The sequence below is a fragment of the Colletotrichum paranaense genome (genome assembly GCF_030867605.1).
Source record: "Colletotrichum paranaense strain IMI 384185 chromosome Unknown Scaffold_5.1, whole genome shotgun sequence".
NCBI classification, from domain to species: Eukaryota; Fungi; Ascomycota; class Sordariomycetes; order Glomerellales; family Glomerellaceae; genus Colletotrichum; species Colletotrichum paranaense.
This window is the reverse complement of record NW_026848963.1, coordinates 1,434,290-1,449,512: the sequence shown is the minus strand read 5'-3', so window position 1 is coordinate 1,449,512 and position 15,223 is coordinate 1,434,290. Positions and strand designations below refer to the sequence as shown.

Below are 15,223 nucleotides of genomic sequence, written 5' to 3'. Positions count from 1 at the left end.
ATAACCAGCGTGATGTCACCTTCGTCAACTTCTCTAGCCCAGAGGTCCAGACCGTCTTGCCGCCGTCTTCGCAGCATCAGCAGGCCATGTCTCAGCTCCGAATTTTGTTGCTATGAGCTCATGTGGAGTTCCACTGGCAAAAGACTCAGCTTCCGAGCGCAAAACTTCGGTTCGAGAAGCACCTTCATGACGGCGAGGGAGGGATTCATGACGTGAACTGCGGGGATGTGTGATCGAGCTTCCATCCGCTCCCGCAGTAGTGGAAGCTTGTCTCCGGTCTTGGACGCGCTCCGGCACACGGATCCGAGGAGGTTCGCCCTTGAAAACAGGGAAACGGCCTCTCCACTCACGATGTGGGATGTCCCTCCATTGGCAGTCGTCATTTAGGAGGGGGCGCCACAAGGATACCCGCCACACGGTTACGTTACCCCAGGAAATTCAGGTTTAGCTAGTGCCACAGTGGCTGTCATATGTGGCGTTGTCTGATGGATGGGGATCTGCTGGGTGCAGTATTCAGTCTTGACGGTTCTGACGCTTGAGACCCAGTCAATGGCACCGGCTGACGCGGCGAGAGTCTCTCATTTGTCAAAGTCCTTGACAAAAATCCTGGAAACTGCACGGCCAACAATGGCAGTCTGTGAAGTTAGTGTCACTCAAGCAGAAAGCCCAATTATGACGCGGTTGTGCAACCAACATGAAGATTAACGCAAACAAGCTCCTTCTTCGTCCTTGACAGCTGAATCTTACGCAAGATTGCGCGGAACCAGGAATCTGAGGAGTTCAACACCGTCTGCTATGTGGATTCGAGACCATCGCCAGGCAAAGTCCCTGTCGTTGCCATGCTTCAGTTGCCTGCCGCCTGTCTCTTCATTCTCTGGGTGCCTGGCCTTTGCGATCGCTTCTTCTGGCTGTGCCTTGTAAGCGCTAAGCCGTTAATCCATGTACCCTGCCCTGTTGAATGGGTTCATTTGCTCAGTCGCTGTTCCTGATCAGCGGCACCACCCCAATCTTCTTTTCTCCGACCAAACTCAATTCTACGACATGCGGCAGCCTTCCTCACTTGCATTAACTTCTTATCAAGCAGTACAGCATACGAAACAATGTAACTTGGGGGCCCTCTGAGGCCAAAATCTGATGAGCGTTGGTTCGTCGATGGCATGCCTTCGTGTTCAGACTTGGCAAGGGTTGTGCGTAGCTTGCGCCCGAGACAGCAGCCTTTGAGGGATTCTCGCGTCTCTTTACCCCGCCTGAAATCCTACGCTAAATTCTTTCGCCAGCTTTCTAAATCATGGAGGCTGTCCCTGATGGAGGCGTTCGGTCGCGGAGGAATGCCCATCTCTTTATAATCGTGTTATATCGGGTAGAATGTGCCGTGCGAAATGACTAGTCTCGCGCAAGTTTCTCTGGGATTTCTCTCGGCTTTCGAGTGACATACCAAGCATCCTACTGAGAGCTAGCTCAATCGTTTAGTCCACCGCTTTCTCTGTGCCGATACCGTTGCCAACATGCTGAACCGCCGTGGGCCAATCTCAAAAATCGTCGGCAGCGCTGTCGATGCTGCAAAGAAATTCCAGGGAGATCAGAAACAACCGTCAACAACGCAAAAAACCAATAATGTGCCCATACAGCCAGTCCAAGCAGGGCAATCAGTCGCATCTGGCCACACAACAGTAGCGCAACATCAAGCGACGAGGGATGATTCCGACGTTGACGAAGATTGGACCCGAGCACTAGATGAAGCCCAGCTAGCTCAGTCGCAGTCCTCCGGCAATCAGCATGGGGTACCAGTTGAAGACATCGAGGGAATGCTGACCGAATTCATCGTTCACCACCCGCCACCAGAGACCTCCAACCTCGGAAGCGAGAAGCATGGTCTGCCAATGCCAGTCATACTCCCGCAACGTCGCCCCGAGTCTCGACACCGCGGTTTCGTGCGAGCTTACGCCCCGGTCCTACAAGAATGCGGCATAGATCAAGCCGCCTGGCTGGAGTTCCTCGACGGTTTCGAGAACAGTATCAAAGGAAGCCCGTGGTTCGGGGTCGTGAACGCTGGCGTCATGGGTGCAGATCTCGCTCACACAATCGTGGGCGGGTTCGCACCCATCACAATGCTGGTAACGCTCTCAGTGCAAACGGGGCTTGAGGCGTCGCGCAGGGGCTACGTGAACTACAAACAAAACAACTACCTCGAAGTCATGAACGAAAACTTTTTCAAACCTCGAGGCTTGTATGCCCTTGTTGTAAAGTACAAGCCGTCTAGCAGCGAAGTCGTGGAGAACATCGATCTGGATCACAATATCACCCAGGCCGTAGAAGGCAGCGAGAAACAGAGCAAGTGGAAGAAGCTACTGCACTCGGGTTCGAGTACAACAAAGAGCGAGGCCGAGATCCCCGAGCCAGCGCCGCTCGTCTTTCCTCAACTCGACAAGATGGATGAAGGGCAAAAGCAAAACATGGTGAAGAAGTTCGGAGACTCCATCTCGAAGTACTACGATCGAAAGGCGACAGACAGATTCAGGAAAGAACATCCTGATTCAAAGCTCATGCAAGAGGATTCATCTGAAGAAGAAGGTCTAGAGGCTTCGAGTTCGACGGAGGGACACAAGGGCCCCATTCGACGTCTGAAGCAGAGACGCCAGGAACGCTTCGAGGCGTCAGGCAGAGAGCGGAAATTTGGAAAGGAAGCTCGCGAGAAGCGGAAGAGAAACCGGCCGCTGAAGAAGTTGATGCGGCAAGATGCTCTGTACCTGATGGTCGTCAACCTCCCAACTTCGGATGAGATGGATGCGGTCCTTGCTCAAGTCGAAGGACAGTGAGTGAGCTCTTAAATGACAAAGGTTGTATCTAGATAGACTTCTTAATTTCCTGCGAGGAACAGGGTGTTAATGTCTCCGTCTTTCATAGATCTGAATTTCATACTAAATAGCCAATTACGCCTACATCGATTTCGTATCAACATTGTGCACCCCCTTTCCAGTGACTGAAATCTCTTGTGAGGCCGAATCTTCCATGCTCGCCTCTAGAATCCTAGGTCCTTCGAACTTTGCAGCAATTTCTTCCAGCTTGAGTCCTTTGGTCTCCACAAAGGTAAAGTATGCTATTACAAGAAAGATTACATTCCAGGAAGCATTGATGAAGTAGAATTTCCACCCCAAATCTGCCATAGCGTATGCCATAGTAAATGAAGCCAGCAGACTACCCTATGTTAGCAGAGAGTTTTGAAATAAATGGCGTGGTAAACTTGCCCGAATCCAGAGTCCAGCATGCGGAAAATTGCGATCCCCGTAGCTCGAAGCTTGTACTGCGAAACCTCCGTGGGATATAGACTGGTCATTGGCGTGATGGAAAAGGCGTAGAACCCTTGGAATAGGAAGATGACTGCAATCGTGCCGTAGATTCCAGATTGATTGGTTGATTCACCATATGCTACAGAGATATTAACCATTGACCCTCGCTCAGGTCACGTTCACGGCAGCTATGCCGGGCGAAGGCGTGGATCAGAACTCACTCTTAATGAGGCCTCCCGTAATGTAGAGCATGGCAATCATACCGCCCACACCAACGAAGGTTTGCTTCCTTCTGCCTAAAATGTCGAGCATGAAGCTGCCAAAGACCGCAACAGCAAATGACCAACAGTTCAGGATGACTTGAATCTGTGTTTGCTTCACTGTGTCCCTAATACCAGCCTGACTCAAGATCTTGGTCAGGTAAGACCTAGCCCCGGGTAAGCGAAAGTAGAAGTCAAGGTATCTGAAGGATGGCACTTACGAGATGATGAAGTTGCCAAACATGTTGATCATGGGGCCAAATGTGCAAAGAATGGCGAGGCGTTTTCGATTGGCGGGCGTGGATACGATCTCTCTCCATGGGCTTCGAGGATACTCCTCTTCCTCCTTCTTCATAATGATTCTGATCTCATGCAAACTCGCCCGTCCTTGCTGAATATCCTCGACGCCCTTACCTTGCATGATCACGAGAACCTCAAGAGCCTCATCATCATGGCCTTTCGCAATCAGCCAGCGTGGGGACTCCGGAACGAATGGCACCAGTATCACTGCCAACAAGCTTGGCACGAACTGAAGAAGAGAGGGAAGACGCCAAGACCAAGTGCTCTGGATGTTTTGGCTGCCGTAGTTGACAATGGCTGAGGCCAAGCTTCCCACATAGAAACAAGAAAAGAACAGACCGAGAATTCGGCCGCGCTTGCGAGCTGGCAGAAGTTCTCCGAGCAGAGTGGGAGCAGCGCCGTTGCTGATTGCAGAGCCGATGCCAACGATGATTCGAGCGATGACGAACATGGCAATGTTTTGCGCGGCGGCTTGGAGAATAATGCCGATTACTGTGATGACCGATGCGACGAGGATAGCTCTTCGACGTCCAAAGTAATCTGGCACCGGCTGCATCAAAAAGGCGCCCAGAATGCCTCCCATCCATGATGCAGCGTTGTTGAGACCTTCCAATGCAGGGGTCAAGTGGAAGTATTCGGTGTACGAGGGGAGGATAAGGAGACCGTTCATGACTGAGGCATCGTATCCTAGAGTCTTTCATCTCCTGGTTAGTAAAATGCTTCAGTTTTTGGGGAACTGTACCTACTGCCGAGTTAACAATGGCTACAGCCAGAAGCAAAGGAGACAACACCTTCAAGTTGGCCGGTACCAACCTGGAGACATGTTTACGCTCAAAACCCATGTTGCTAATGAGTGTCTTTGGAAATGAATTGCCTGACTTCTCTTCATTATCATTCTATATTGTCGCATGGCTTCTTGATCGCCCTTATATCCCATTAATTGTGAGTCGTGGTGATTTGTGATCTGCTCAAGTTGATTGGCTGTCTCGAGGCCTCGGGTGAGTTCGGGCGAGCCTATCGTGGCCCACTTGGTAACTACCGGCTGGCACAGAGTTACTATCCCAGATTGTCATCGCGGGGAAATGTCACCTTTCATACGAGCTTATTCACTCGGGCGAGCTCGGGCGGGTCTTGACAGACTGAATTATCGGCTAGGCCGCCAGCGCGACTTGACATGGGCCGTCTTGGGGCATGGAAGATCGCATCGAAAATGCGGGATGACGGGCGGTGAATGATAAGCTACTTAAGATGGCATTTCTCATGCTTTTTGCCGCTAACATATTCAAAACCCAGCTCATCAGAAATCTGAAGCAGCACAAGATTCCTTTCAAAGATGCCCGGAAGCGTCCGAGAGTGGCCCGCGTGGCCGGAATACACCGACAAGGATCCCCTTGAACCAAAAGATCCCGACTTTCTTGACACTAAGAAGGCAATCATATCCCAGTATGGCGCCGAGGCGTTGAGAGAAAGCTGGGTTCGAGTCTGTGAACAGCTCAAGTCGGTCACGGATGAGATAGTCGACAAGGGTCGAAGCATCATTCCAGTCTTCGACGCCCAAATGCTGCTCGACAAGGGTCTTACGGAAGCCGAAAGGGACGAGGTGAAGAGAGTCGGCACATTTGTCATTCGTGGGGTCGTTCCCAAAACCGAAATAGTTCAACACTACGCAGATCTTAAAAACTACGTCGCCGAAAATAAGCAGAAGATCCAGGGATGGCCAAAAGAGACTCCCTCGATGCTGATGCTGTACGATTCACCCACTCAGAACGCTATAAGATCGCACCCAAACCACCTTCAACTTCAACGCCTCCTCAACCAGCTTTGGCACGATGAAAATGGTGAAGATACTTCGCCAGACCCTTTAGTGTACTATGATGGAGTACGAGATAGACCTCCGCGACAAGAATTCCTCGGACTCGGGCCGCACATTGACGCCGGGAGCCTAGCTCGATGGGCAGATGCCGCATATAGAGAGGTGTACGGCAGCATCTTTTCTGGAAAACTTGAGCTACACGATCCATACGACCTCAGCCTACGAAAAGTCGCGAACCAAGAGTTGTATCCAGGCGTTGCTCATTCATCGGTCTTCCGCTCATTTCAGGGGTGGACTGCCTTGACACGGACTGCCCCAAGCGAGGGAACACTGCTCGTCTACCCCAACGTGGCTACTGTCATTGCATACATGGTGCTGAGACCGTTTTTCAGGCCTCCTGTCGACTCTGCGGATATGATGGATGCGACCAAGTGGACTCTCGATGACTCCGGCTTTTTCCCTGGAACGTTCAAGACCCAGAGCCAGCGGCTTAGTCGCTCATCGCATCCACATCTGAGACTATCAGAGTGCCTAATTCATGTACCGAAGATGGAGCCGGGCGACACTGTCTGGTGGCATGCTGATGTAAGTTTTGATGTGTTTTAGATTCAGCAGCCGCTAATCGTGTTTATGTAGGTCTGCCATGCAGTTGATCCGGTGCACGAGGGATCACAGAACGCATCTGTCTTATACATTGCCGCATGCCCCACGACTACAAACAACAAGACTTATGTGAAGAGGCAATTGTCCGAGACTCTTGCTGGAAGGCCACCGCCAGACCAGCAAGAAGGAAATGACTTGGATGAAAGGACACTCAGGGGATACGTGGGACTGCAGGATCTGAGTGCTGAGGCAAAGCGTGCGTTTGGTTTTGGGTTGTGAAGTCCATGGGGCCAACCTGAAGACAAGACAAGAAAAATACTACTTGTTTCTATGATTCTCACTGTAACTCCATGTTAGCCTCATGCAGTGAAGACCTGAGAATGGCAACTGCCGTCTCTGCTATGGCGTTGCGTGATTTGACCTCGTCCAGGTATTCAATGGCGAGTTGCACCTCGTCCGTAAAGTCAACTTCAGCCCCGGCTTTTGCTCTATGGGATTCTCTGAGAAGAAAGATGGCAGCAACGAAGATGTGCATCGACAAAGCCCTTCAAAGCGAGTTAGAGCCTCTTCGGGCATTACGATATTCGGAGACTTACCACTGTCGTCGCATTGCGACTGGCTGATCCCAGTTATGGGTAATCCAGATGATATCCATAGCAGAACGAATGCACACTGCCCGTGCCCAATCATACAGACCGGGAGCTGCTAGCCACTCCTTTTGTAATGAACGATTGATGCGCATACGATGGTGCAGAAGCACGAGACTGATGTCGAAACGTTGCCATTTGATCCAGGGGTGGGTTAGCTCTAGCTCCTGCATTTCTTCGGTTTTGCCACTATCGGGTTGGAGATGGTTGGGCAAGGTGTTGATGACCTCTGCTAGTTCATCATCAGCTAGGCGAACGACTTCAGCCACTGATCGCGTGCCCTCCCGCAGTGCTGATCTAAATCTATGATAGACAGTCGAGGTTCGTGCCATGAATATGTGATACAGCACTGGGTGGGGACCTTCGTGATCAGATTCTGCCGAAGGCAGTGGAACATTGAAGTCTCCTTCGTCTACTTGAGGCACATAGTAAGGGACCGCAAGCCTATGTCGAGAATGAGCACTGCCTCTCTCATCTCACTTCTGAACGAAGACCTACCATTCACAAACGATCAAGGTCCACCATAGACGCCTTTGAGCTTCGAGGCCCAGCTCCGTAGGGGGATGTGGAGCTTGAGTGCTGTCCAGCCCGAGATTCCGTGCGATTCGTATTGCGCAGCTCCAGAGATGACGGTATAGATCAGAATCTCCGAAATTGTGGAAGCACATGCCAAGTACTGCAATCGCCTGAACAGGGCGAATTGTGCTACTTCTCATATAATCTGCTTCTTCGAGACAGAACAAGGCAGTCCTGTACCACTGTTGTAGCATACTTCCAATGTCTTCTGAGTGCCGACGGACACAGTCAGACGTGGGCGCATAAAGTTGAGAAGGCGGGCATGGCTTCACCTGCAGGAAGTATCTCCCGAGCCTCCTTGTCATCCATCATCAATAGGGCAGCCTACTAGAGGCAGTCAGATCAGTGCTGTGACCTCGGAAAGATTGGTTCACGTAGGGACTGACCGTGATGACACTGAAATACACTGATAACCAACCAGGATCGCAATCAGACAAGACAGTGCCCTTTTCTAAATTATCCATAAACTGAGTATGTTCTTGATCGAACTCGGGATATTCAAGGGCATAGTGGACCCAGGAATTCCACTTCTTGTCATAAGCGATTAGCAGCTCGCTAGACTTTCGGCAGGGTACGTCAACCGTACTCCATCCTCGGCGATGTCGAGACACCTGTGAAGATGATGGAGACTTGAAAACCATCTCCTCCAGCGGGTCATGGCACTCCAACAACTTTTGCGTAGTCCTCGGCTTTCGAAACGACGAATCAGAAGCGGAGCGGACCTGAGAGGCTTCAAGAGCTGTTCTTAGTCGCCGATTTTCCTGAACCAGCTCATCATATGTCGGCAACTTGACTGAATCTTTCCCTCTATGATTCAAACACCAGTCAGCTTATTAGACAGAATATGCCCTAGATTGAGAAGCGACCTTGTAACTTCACCCCGCACCATCACGAGCTCTCGTGAGCATGTTTCAGGCGTACCCTGGCGAATGCAAGTTGAGCACGGTAACCTTTTATCGCACTTGACCTTACGAGCAGCGCAGGATCGACAACTTCGTGGGGCGCGCTGTGTCTTGCGATATGAAGACGGAGTATCAGACGACATATCTGGGTTTCTTGATAGAGATCACTCCACATTTGGACGCGTCGAGCAGCGGTCTGGGCCGAGGCCACGTTAGTGGCGATAGAGACGTTCTCTCCAGCCACGAGCCTGGAATGGAAATCGAACAACAGGAACTCAAGGGTAATGTTGATGTTGTTTACTTTCCGGGCTCGTCATGTACGTCAAGAAATGAGACAAAGGTACGAGACGAGATGTTGAAAGGCGTAAACTCACCCGAACTCAGCCGAGAGTATTCCTTATCAGCGATGCGATAAGATAAGCCCGTTCTTATCTCGGAAGGAACAACGGTACGTACTATAAGTGCACCGAGTCCCCTCACATTGCTGGCCCTCGAATTTTATCAGATTCGATACCATCACCACATCACTCTCAATGAGATATTGCCTAGAATAGGCTCTTGAGCCGATAGACTCTACAGAATCTGCCAAGCACTTTATTTTAAGGACCTCAAACACATAAGAGAAACACATCTTCAGCATGGCTTCAGCATTCCATGGAGCCGTCATCCACTCGCTTGGCCCAAACCAAGTTGAGATACTTGACAGCGCCGGAATCATTGTTGGATCTGATGGACTAATTTCTGAGTTCTACACCCAAATATCCATCGAAGAGCTGTCCGCAAAGCTGCCCGACGATCAAAAAGTCAAGGTTCTTGCCAAAGGCCAATTCATATCCCCTGGTTTCATCGACACGCACAACCACGCTCCGCAATGGGCAATGAGAGGCCAGGGGCAGGGCCTTCATATCCTGGACTGGCTTGATCAAGTCACATTTCCCCACGAAGCTCGCTTCTCCGACCCTACATACGCCCGCAAGGTCTACGAGAGCTGCGTTAAGGGCTTCCTCAAGCAAGGCATTACGACCGCTTCCTACTACGGGTCAAAACACGCCGAGGCAACAAAGATTTTGGCCGACATCTGCCATCAGCTGAACCAGCGGGCCTTTGTAGGAAAGTGTAACATGGATCGTAACGCTCCAAGCTACCTCCATGATGAATCAGCCGAATCGTCTCTGAAGGAAACGAAGGAATGCGTCAAACACATTCGACAGATTGACCCGACCGGACAGCTGATTCGCCCTGTCTTGACTCCCAGATTCGCTATTTGTTGCACCCCCGACTTGCTCGAAGGTCTGGGTCAGATGGCATCCCAAGACCCAGAGCTAGCGATTCAAACGCATTTCAATGAAGCCGAGCAGGAGATCAAGGCGACAAGAGAGCTGTTCCCACAGTTTTCCAGCGAGGCAGACCTCTACCAACACTATGGTCTCCTGAACCAGCGTTCAATTCTTGCACATTGCACCTTCATGACAGACTACGAGATGGACAGGGTCAAAGAGCTTCAGTGCGGTGTTGCACACTGCCCCATTTCGAACATGACAGTTGGAGGAGGCTTCATGGCGGCCTCCATACGTCAGTTTCTGACCAAGGGGATCAAGGTTGGCCTTGGAACCGACAGCGGTGGCGGATTTTCGTCAAGCATGCTCGATAGCGTCCGTCAGGCAATCATAGCTTCCAACGCACGCGAGGTCATGTCAGGCGGCAAAGACAAGGCGCTGTCTCTAGACGAGGTTTTCTACCTTTCGACTCTCGGTGGAGCTCAGGTGTGTTGTCTCGAAGACAAGGTTGGAAACTTCGCCATCGGCAAAGCGTTTGACGCGATACTGGTTACAAGCTCCCTTGATGAAGCATTTGGGGTCATGACAGTCCGAGAAGAGACAGACAGCCTTCGGACAGTGTTTGAAAAGTTTTTGATGACTGGAGATGATCGTAATATTGCTCAAGTGTACGTGCAGGGCAGGCTTGTGAAGGACACATTATAGACCTAAGCTGGGTTTTCAAAGAGAGTTTATGACTAGAGTCGAGTATTCGGAGAGAGATACCAACAACTAAAATGTTCTAGCCACGAATCATGATCTCTCTTGACTAAAATTCGCGTGCAGCCATCTAGAATCTTACTTGAGCCGTCTTGAGAGAAAATTGGAGACCGTCTCACGGAAGGCTTCCGGCTCATCGGTTGGCGGACTGTGGCCGGACTTCTCAAAGATCGCGAGCTCGCTATTTGGGATACCCCTGCTGATTTCTTCTCCATATTCAACAGGTACCACAACGTCATGCCTCCCGGTTGCAACGAGTGTTGGTGCAGTGATATCCTTCAGTTGTGACCGCACATCAAGCCGCGGAAGGTTGTAAGAGAAGGCAAAATTGTGCGTCTCGTAGTGCAGGTGCTCGTGTGCATCGTTTCCCTCAAAGGTTGTGTCTCTCGAGCCAACACTCGCGGAATCGTCTTTTGGCTTGTAGATTTCAACAATCTCTGCAAAGGCAGCAGCAAAGTCTTCGTTGTCTCGAATGTTGCCGCTGTTGAGTCGGACCTGCCTATCTGGGTCTGGTGTGATTCGGTCGCTGATGAGGATAGTCTTAATGAAGTTGAAGGCCCCACGAAGGCCGCATGCCCATGTGTCTCTCAGGATGAGAGCCAGGAGACGATCAGGATGTGAAAGAGCATACTGCAAGGCCACAAAGCCTCCGTAGGAGCCTCCGGCTAGAACAAATTTATCTGCACCCGCCCAGGATCTGAACTAATATGTTAGTCGAGCCGCCATCAACGCGATAAGCAACAGTTCAGTCCTTACCTCAAGTCGTCTACATCAGCCACCCAACGTTCATCAGTGTAAGGCGGCCTCAGTTCGCTTTTGCCGCTGCCTCTCGCATCATACACCAAAACTCGACAATCAGAGGCTAAAAAGCCGAACGATGAAATCGGTTCTCTATGGTCGGATAAACCAGGCGCACCATGCAAGACTATGATGAGAGGTTTAGTTTCGTCGCTGTCGCCGAGGAGTTTGACCTGGACTTTAGCCCCGTCACTAAGTTGAACGATGGAGAGGCTCGCCATGTTCTTACCGACGAAACTTCTTTGAGTGCTAAAGACGGTCTCTTGAAGCATGTGAGAGACCGGAGTTCTGCTTGGCCTTTTGTACACCGTGAGGGGATCATCCCGCTTATAAATCAGGTCTCGATTATGTGCATTATGTATCGAGTCACATCGCGTCATCTAACAACATTATGACACAGGAGTCAATAGTCATGCTTTTGACAGCCGAAGGATCGAGACTTGAACGGAAGTGGCAAGCTGTCAGATTCTTGTTTCAAGAACGAACCAAAATCTGGGACTTTTGTCGCGGCCCATAGTTACCACGCTGGGTTGGAGAGAATAGAGGTCATCAAGTCGCATGATTCTACTCCGAAGCAGTAAGTCTATTATTTGACACCGTGTTCATCGTTGTCGACATCTGGAAAATTAATAATTACCCGGTAAAACAATCGGTCATCTCCATCCAGCTTGATGACTCCGCATATAAATCAAAGCACTGATTGCTCTCTTTATTAAATAGACTAAGATTAAACCGAGACAATGAAACTGTCAAAATCACAGAGGGAGGCACCGTTGTTACAGAGGCAGGTTTAGAGGGTTGTTGAAGATGGTTAACCTTGAAATTAAGTCACTCGACAGGAACCTTGCTCTTGGTCACAAACCCAGCATCTTGAGTAACGGCTGCATTTTATCTAACATCACGGTCTCTCGGCTCGAATGACGGCACTCAATCCCACCACTGCTAACAAAAGTCTTGCCTTGTTTGGATTAGGACGACTGAGACCTGACTGACCACTCGGAGCCCGCGCGAAGCTTTGCTTTCAGCATTACTTGATAATTTGGAGGAGTTCTATCAAATAATGAGACCCAAGCCAGGCTTAGGGCTCTTCGATAGAAAGCAACACGGATCACTTTCTGGTCATCCATCGAAATAAGCTCAGCCCTCCAGTTCTCCAGGGGCTAAAACAAGGGGAGACTGTCGCTGGAAGCAGAAATTCTAGCCTGGTATGGGGTGAGAAAGAAAGGGGCCAGCCAGATTGGGACATCAACCTTGGAACGAAGGTAGGACCCTTGTCTTCGAGTCTCGGTCAGACCGACGACAGGCCATAACATGCCATCTTTGAGAAAAGTATATGACGATGCTTATGCTCCAAGAACGAGTCTTTCACAGGTTCGAAGGGCTAGTGCAGCGACAAACGTCATGGGAGTAGCTTTCAGCAGAGATGGAACTTTACTGCGTGAATAGAGATCGCGCGAAGCCATGAGGGAACAATTTTCAGTGAAACACTGACTTCGGGATGAAATGTGCTAGGAACTTGGCTTTGTTTCCTGACTCGTGATAGATCGGATACAGCCGAATTGGGGGCCTTCTCCGCGACGTCCCCAGCTTGAGAACTACTTGGGTTCGAATGCCGAGAGCGAGCTCCGAGTGTTCATCCACTTTTTTGAGTATTAAGCACTTTGGAGCCTCGACCGACTGAATCGCAAAACTCGAAGCCTCGTCAATCAATCTCTCTGTCTACTAACAAGCGATACTTTGGGCAGAGAGCTTTTGAAGATATGGGGATCCCCAGAAACCAAACGCTGAGGGATCGCAGCGTTGAGATTTGCGACACTTTACAAACAACACCTTCATTATTTCGCAGCTTTTGTGAACATGGACTACTTTCTCTTGCCGACGGCATTGCCAACATTCAACATCGTCAAGTTCACAGGGTATACCCCGGCCAACAATTAACATCTTTGGGCAAAAGCGGTGGATTCGATTTTTGGCTCGCGCTTTTAAACACACCTGTTCAATATCGCGGTCCCACAAGGCGCGGCTGAGCTCAACTGTCACTCTGCGGCGATGTTCCGAGCCCTAGTTCACGATGGTCGAAGTGGACTCTGACCCTTTTTTAGCCCAAGGGTCTCAAGGGTCTCTAAGGGGTTCTCAAGATGCTTCGTGAAGTGCGCCTTGACCAGTCTTTGAGTAGATCGATCATTGCATATAAAGTGCGTGACTTAGCCTGGTCGGAAGTATCACTTTACATTGCGAAACAACAAAGTCTTCTATCTTAGTTACGACTACCTCGGATCTCACTCGTTCAAACTCCGTCGGCTCTCTCATTTTCAGTCGCTCACTGAACTCAATCATGAGACTCTCGTTTTCCACTCTTTTGGCCTTCCAGGCACTGGTCAGCTCTAGCATAGCCGCTGCTTTGCCGGAAAAGGCCATTCTTCGACCAGTCCAGAAGCGACAGGCCTCCATCCCATCTACACCCCTTGGACCAGCCAAATTCAACCCGAAGACCAACGTCACCTTGCCCTATGAAGGGCTCAACGCTACCAACGCCCTCGTCCGGGCTATGATGAAGCAACCTGCCGTCTTGTTAGAGAACATCGAGACAATCACCGATGTTGAGTGCTCGACTGCTGGACTTGTTCTCAAATTTAGCGTTACCGAAGACTACAACACATGCTTGAGCGCATGGCCAGCAAAGGACTTCATCATCATCACGAACCACAATGGGACTTGCGACAGCGAGCACGAGCGCGGTGTCTACGTGGTCCAGAACTACACCTTTGACAATGCCACCTTGACTCTTACTGCTTCGTCTACCAAAGCAGAGATTAGTGATCAGATGAATGACGCAGTCATCGATTTCCAGCACACCGGTACTGCTACGACCAAGCGTGACCTCTCCGGAACCATTTCCGCAGACCTTTCTGGCTCCACGTTCGTTGCGACGGACGCCTTGAATATTGTCGCCAATGAAGCCAAGCTGGAAAGCACAATCACCTTGGCCGGCCATGTTCACTACAGCTTTTGGAAGTTCAAGGTTGACGAGTTCTACATTGATGTAGACTACTCGTCTGCTTTGAACCTCAATATCTCTGCTGCAGTCAACGCCCAGTATTCGACCAACTTGTACAACTACAACCCTCTTTCCGTCACTGTTTCAGCCTTCACTATTCCCGGCATTATCGATGTCGGCCCCATGGTAAACTTCGGTCTCGGCATCGAATTTGCTGCATCCGGTGTTGTCAAGGCGTCTGTGGACGTTGTCTCAACTATTACCGATGCTCAAGTTCACCTTGACTTTTTGGACTCCGCCAAGACCTCTACAACAGGCTGGAAGCCGCAGACCAACATCACCACGGATATCACTGCTCAAGTTGGGCTTCAGCTAAATCCGTTTGCTGACCTGACCGTTGCCCTGGGGGTCAAGCTTTTCAACGGTCTCCTAGACATGTCTGCTGGAGTCGAGGCGAAGCCTCAGGTCGTCAACGTATTTGCGGTGGACTTTGACTTCGCTTACACCAGCGCCAGTGGTGTTACCTTTGCAAAGCCTACTGAGGATCAGTGCAAGAATGGCGCTTGGTTTGCTAGCACTTTCCACTTGGGCGTTGATGCATATGTCACGCAGTTCTACACCAAGAAATTGTACGAGGTCGATGTGCCGATTTACCAGTCGCAATGCTGGAATTTTGTCCACTGAATATCACTTTAGCTTAATGGTCTAATAACGAAAACTGTTCTGAACGATTCTAGAGACTTACGCGATATCTTTACGCTACTGTGTCCACAGTGGCCAAGGGAAGCCATACCGTTGTAGCTGTCACCGAAATATTGAAAAGAGGCACCCACTCTGTAGCATTTACGATAGTTCTCGGGTCAACAGCTACTCTGACAAGCATGCTACTATCAATAGCATAATCCAGGTGATGTTACTTTTCCCACGAAATATTGGCCCAAGTCCACTCAGTGTGCGTCTAGTACAGCAAGGAGTTACGACAAACTCCATGCAGCGATTTGCC

At 50.3% G+C, this 15,223-nt stretch overlaps 8 protein-coding genes across 8 annotated transcripts; 4 read left to right on the top strand and 4 right to left on the bottom strand.

The window, feature by feature from the left end:
- Positions 1-110: 110 nt before the first annotated feature.
- On the bottom strand, positions 111-383 carry CPAR01_06833 (uncharacterized protein; the record flags this gene model as incomplete). The annotated part of the gene is made up of 1 exon (XM_060491104.1): positions 111-383. The coding sequence occupies one exon, from the start codon at positions 381-383 to the stop codon at positions 111-113; it is 273 nt and encodes a 90-aa protein (XP_060349978.1).
- Positions 384-1,505: 1,122 nt separating this feature from the next.
- On the top strand, positions 1,506-2,816 carry CPAR01_06832 (uncharacterized protein; the record flags this gene model as incomplete). The annotated part of the gene is made up of 1 exon (XM_060491103.1): positions 1,506-2,816. One exon carries the CDS (start codon positions 1,506-1,508, stop codon positions 2,814-2,816), a length of 1,311 nt encoding a protein of 436 aa, XP_060349977.1.
- A 120-nt stretch (positions 2,817-2,936) lies between these two features.
- CPAR01_06831 (uncharacterized protein) lies at positions 2,937-4,517 on the bottom strand (the record flags this gene model as incomplete). The annotated part of the gene is made up of 4 exons (XM_060491102.1): positions 2,937-3,200; positions 3,242-3,426; positions 3,509-3,714; positions 3,769-4,517. 4 exons carry the CDS (start codon positions 4,515-4,517, stop codon positions 2,937-2,939), a joined length of 1,404 nt encoding a protein of 467 aa, XP_060349976.1.
- Positions 4,518-5,180: 663 nt separating this feature from the next.
- CPAR01_06830 (uncharacterized protein) lies at positions 5,181-6,542 on the top strand (the record flags this gene model as incomplete). Its single annotated transcript, XM_060491101.1, has 2 exons — positions 5,181-6,245; positions 6,297-6,542. 2 exons carry the CDS (start codon positions 5,181-5,183, stop codon positions 6,540-6,542), a joined length of 1,311 nt encoding a protein of 436 aa, XP_060349975.1.
- Positions 6,543-6,600: 58 nt separating this feature from the next.
- Positions 6,601-8,531, bottom strand: CPAR01_06829 (uncharacterized protein; the record flags this gene model as incomplete). The annotated part of the gene is made up of 6 exons (XM_060491100.1): positions 6,601-6,808; positions 6,860-7,354; positions 7,409-7,668; positions 7,721-7,810; positions 7,873-8,247; positions 8,307-8,531. The coding sequence occupies 6 exons, from the start codon at positions 8,529-8,531 to the stop codon at positions 6,601-6,603; spliced, it is 1,653 nt and encodes a 550-aa protein (XP_060349974.1).
- Positions 8,532-9,026: 495 nt separating this feature from the next.
- On the top strand, positions 9,027-10,370 carry CPAR01_06828 (guanine deaminase; the record flags this gene model as incomplete). The annotated part of the gene is made up of 1 exon (XM_060491099.1): positions 9,027-10,370. One exon carries the CDS (start codon positions 9,027-9,029, stop codon positions 10,368-10,370), a length of 1,344 nt encoding a protein of 447 aa, XP_060349973.1.
- A 132-nt stretch (positions 10,371-10,502) lies between these two features.
- Positions 10,503-11,494, bottom strand: CPAR01_06827 (uncharacterized protein; the record flags this gene model as incomplete). The annotated part of the gene is made up of 2 exons (XM_060491098.1): positions 10,503-11,121; positions 11,181-11,494. The coding sequence occupies 2 exons, from the start codon at positions 11,492-11,494 to the stop codon at positions 10,503-10,505; spliced, it is 933 nt and encodes a 310-aa protein (XP_060349972.1).
- Positions 11,495-13,557: 2,063 nt separating this feature from the next.
- On the top strand, positions 13,558-14,904 carry CPAR01_06826 (uncharacterized protein; the record flags this gene model as incomplete). The annotated part of the gene is made up of 1 exon (XM_060491097.1): positions 13,558-14,904. One exon carries the CDS (start codon positions 13,558-13,560, stop codon positions 14,902-14,904), a length of 1,347 nt encoding a protein of 448 aa, XP_060349971.1.
- Positions 14,905-15,223: the final 319 nt, after the last annotated feature.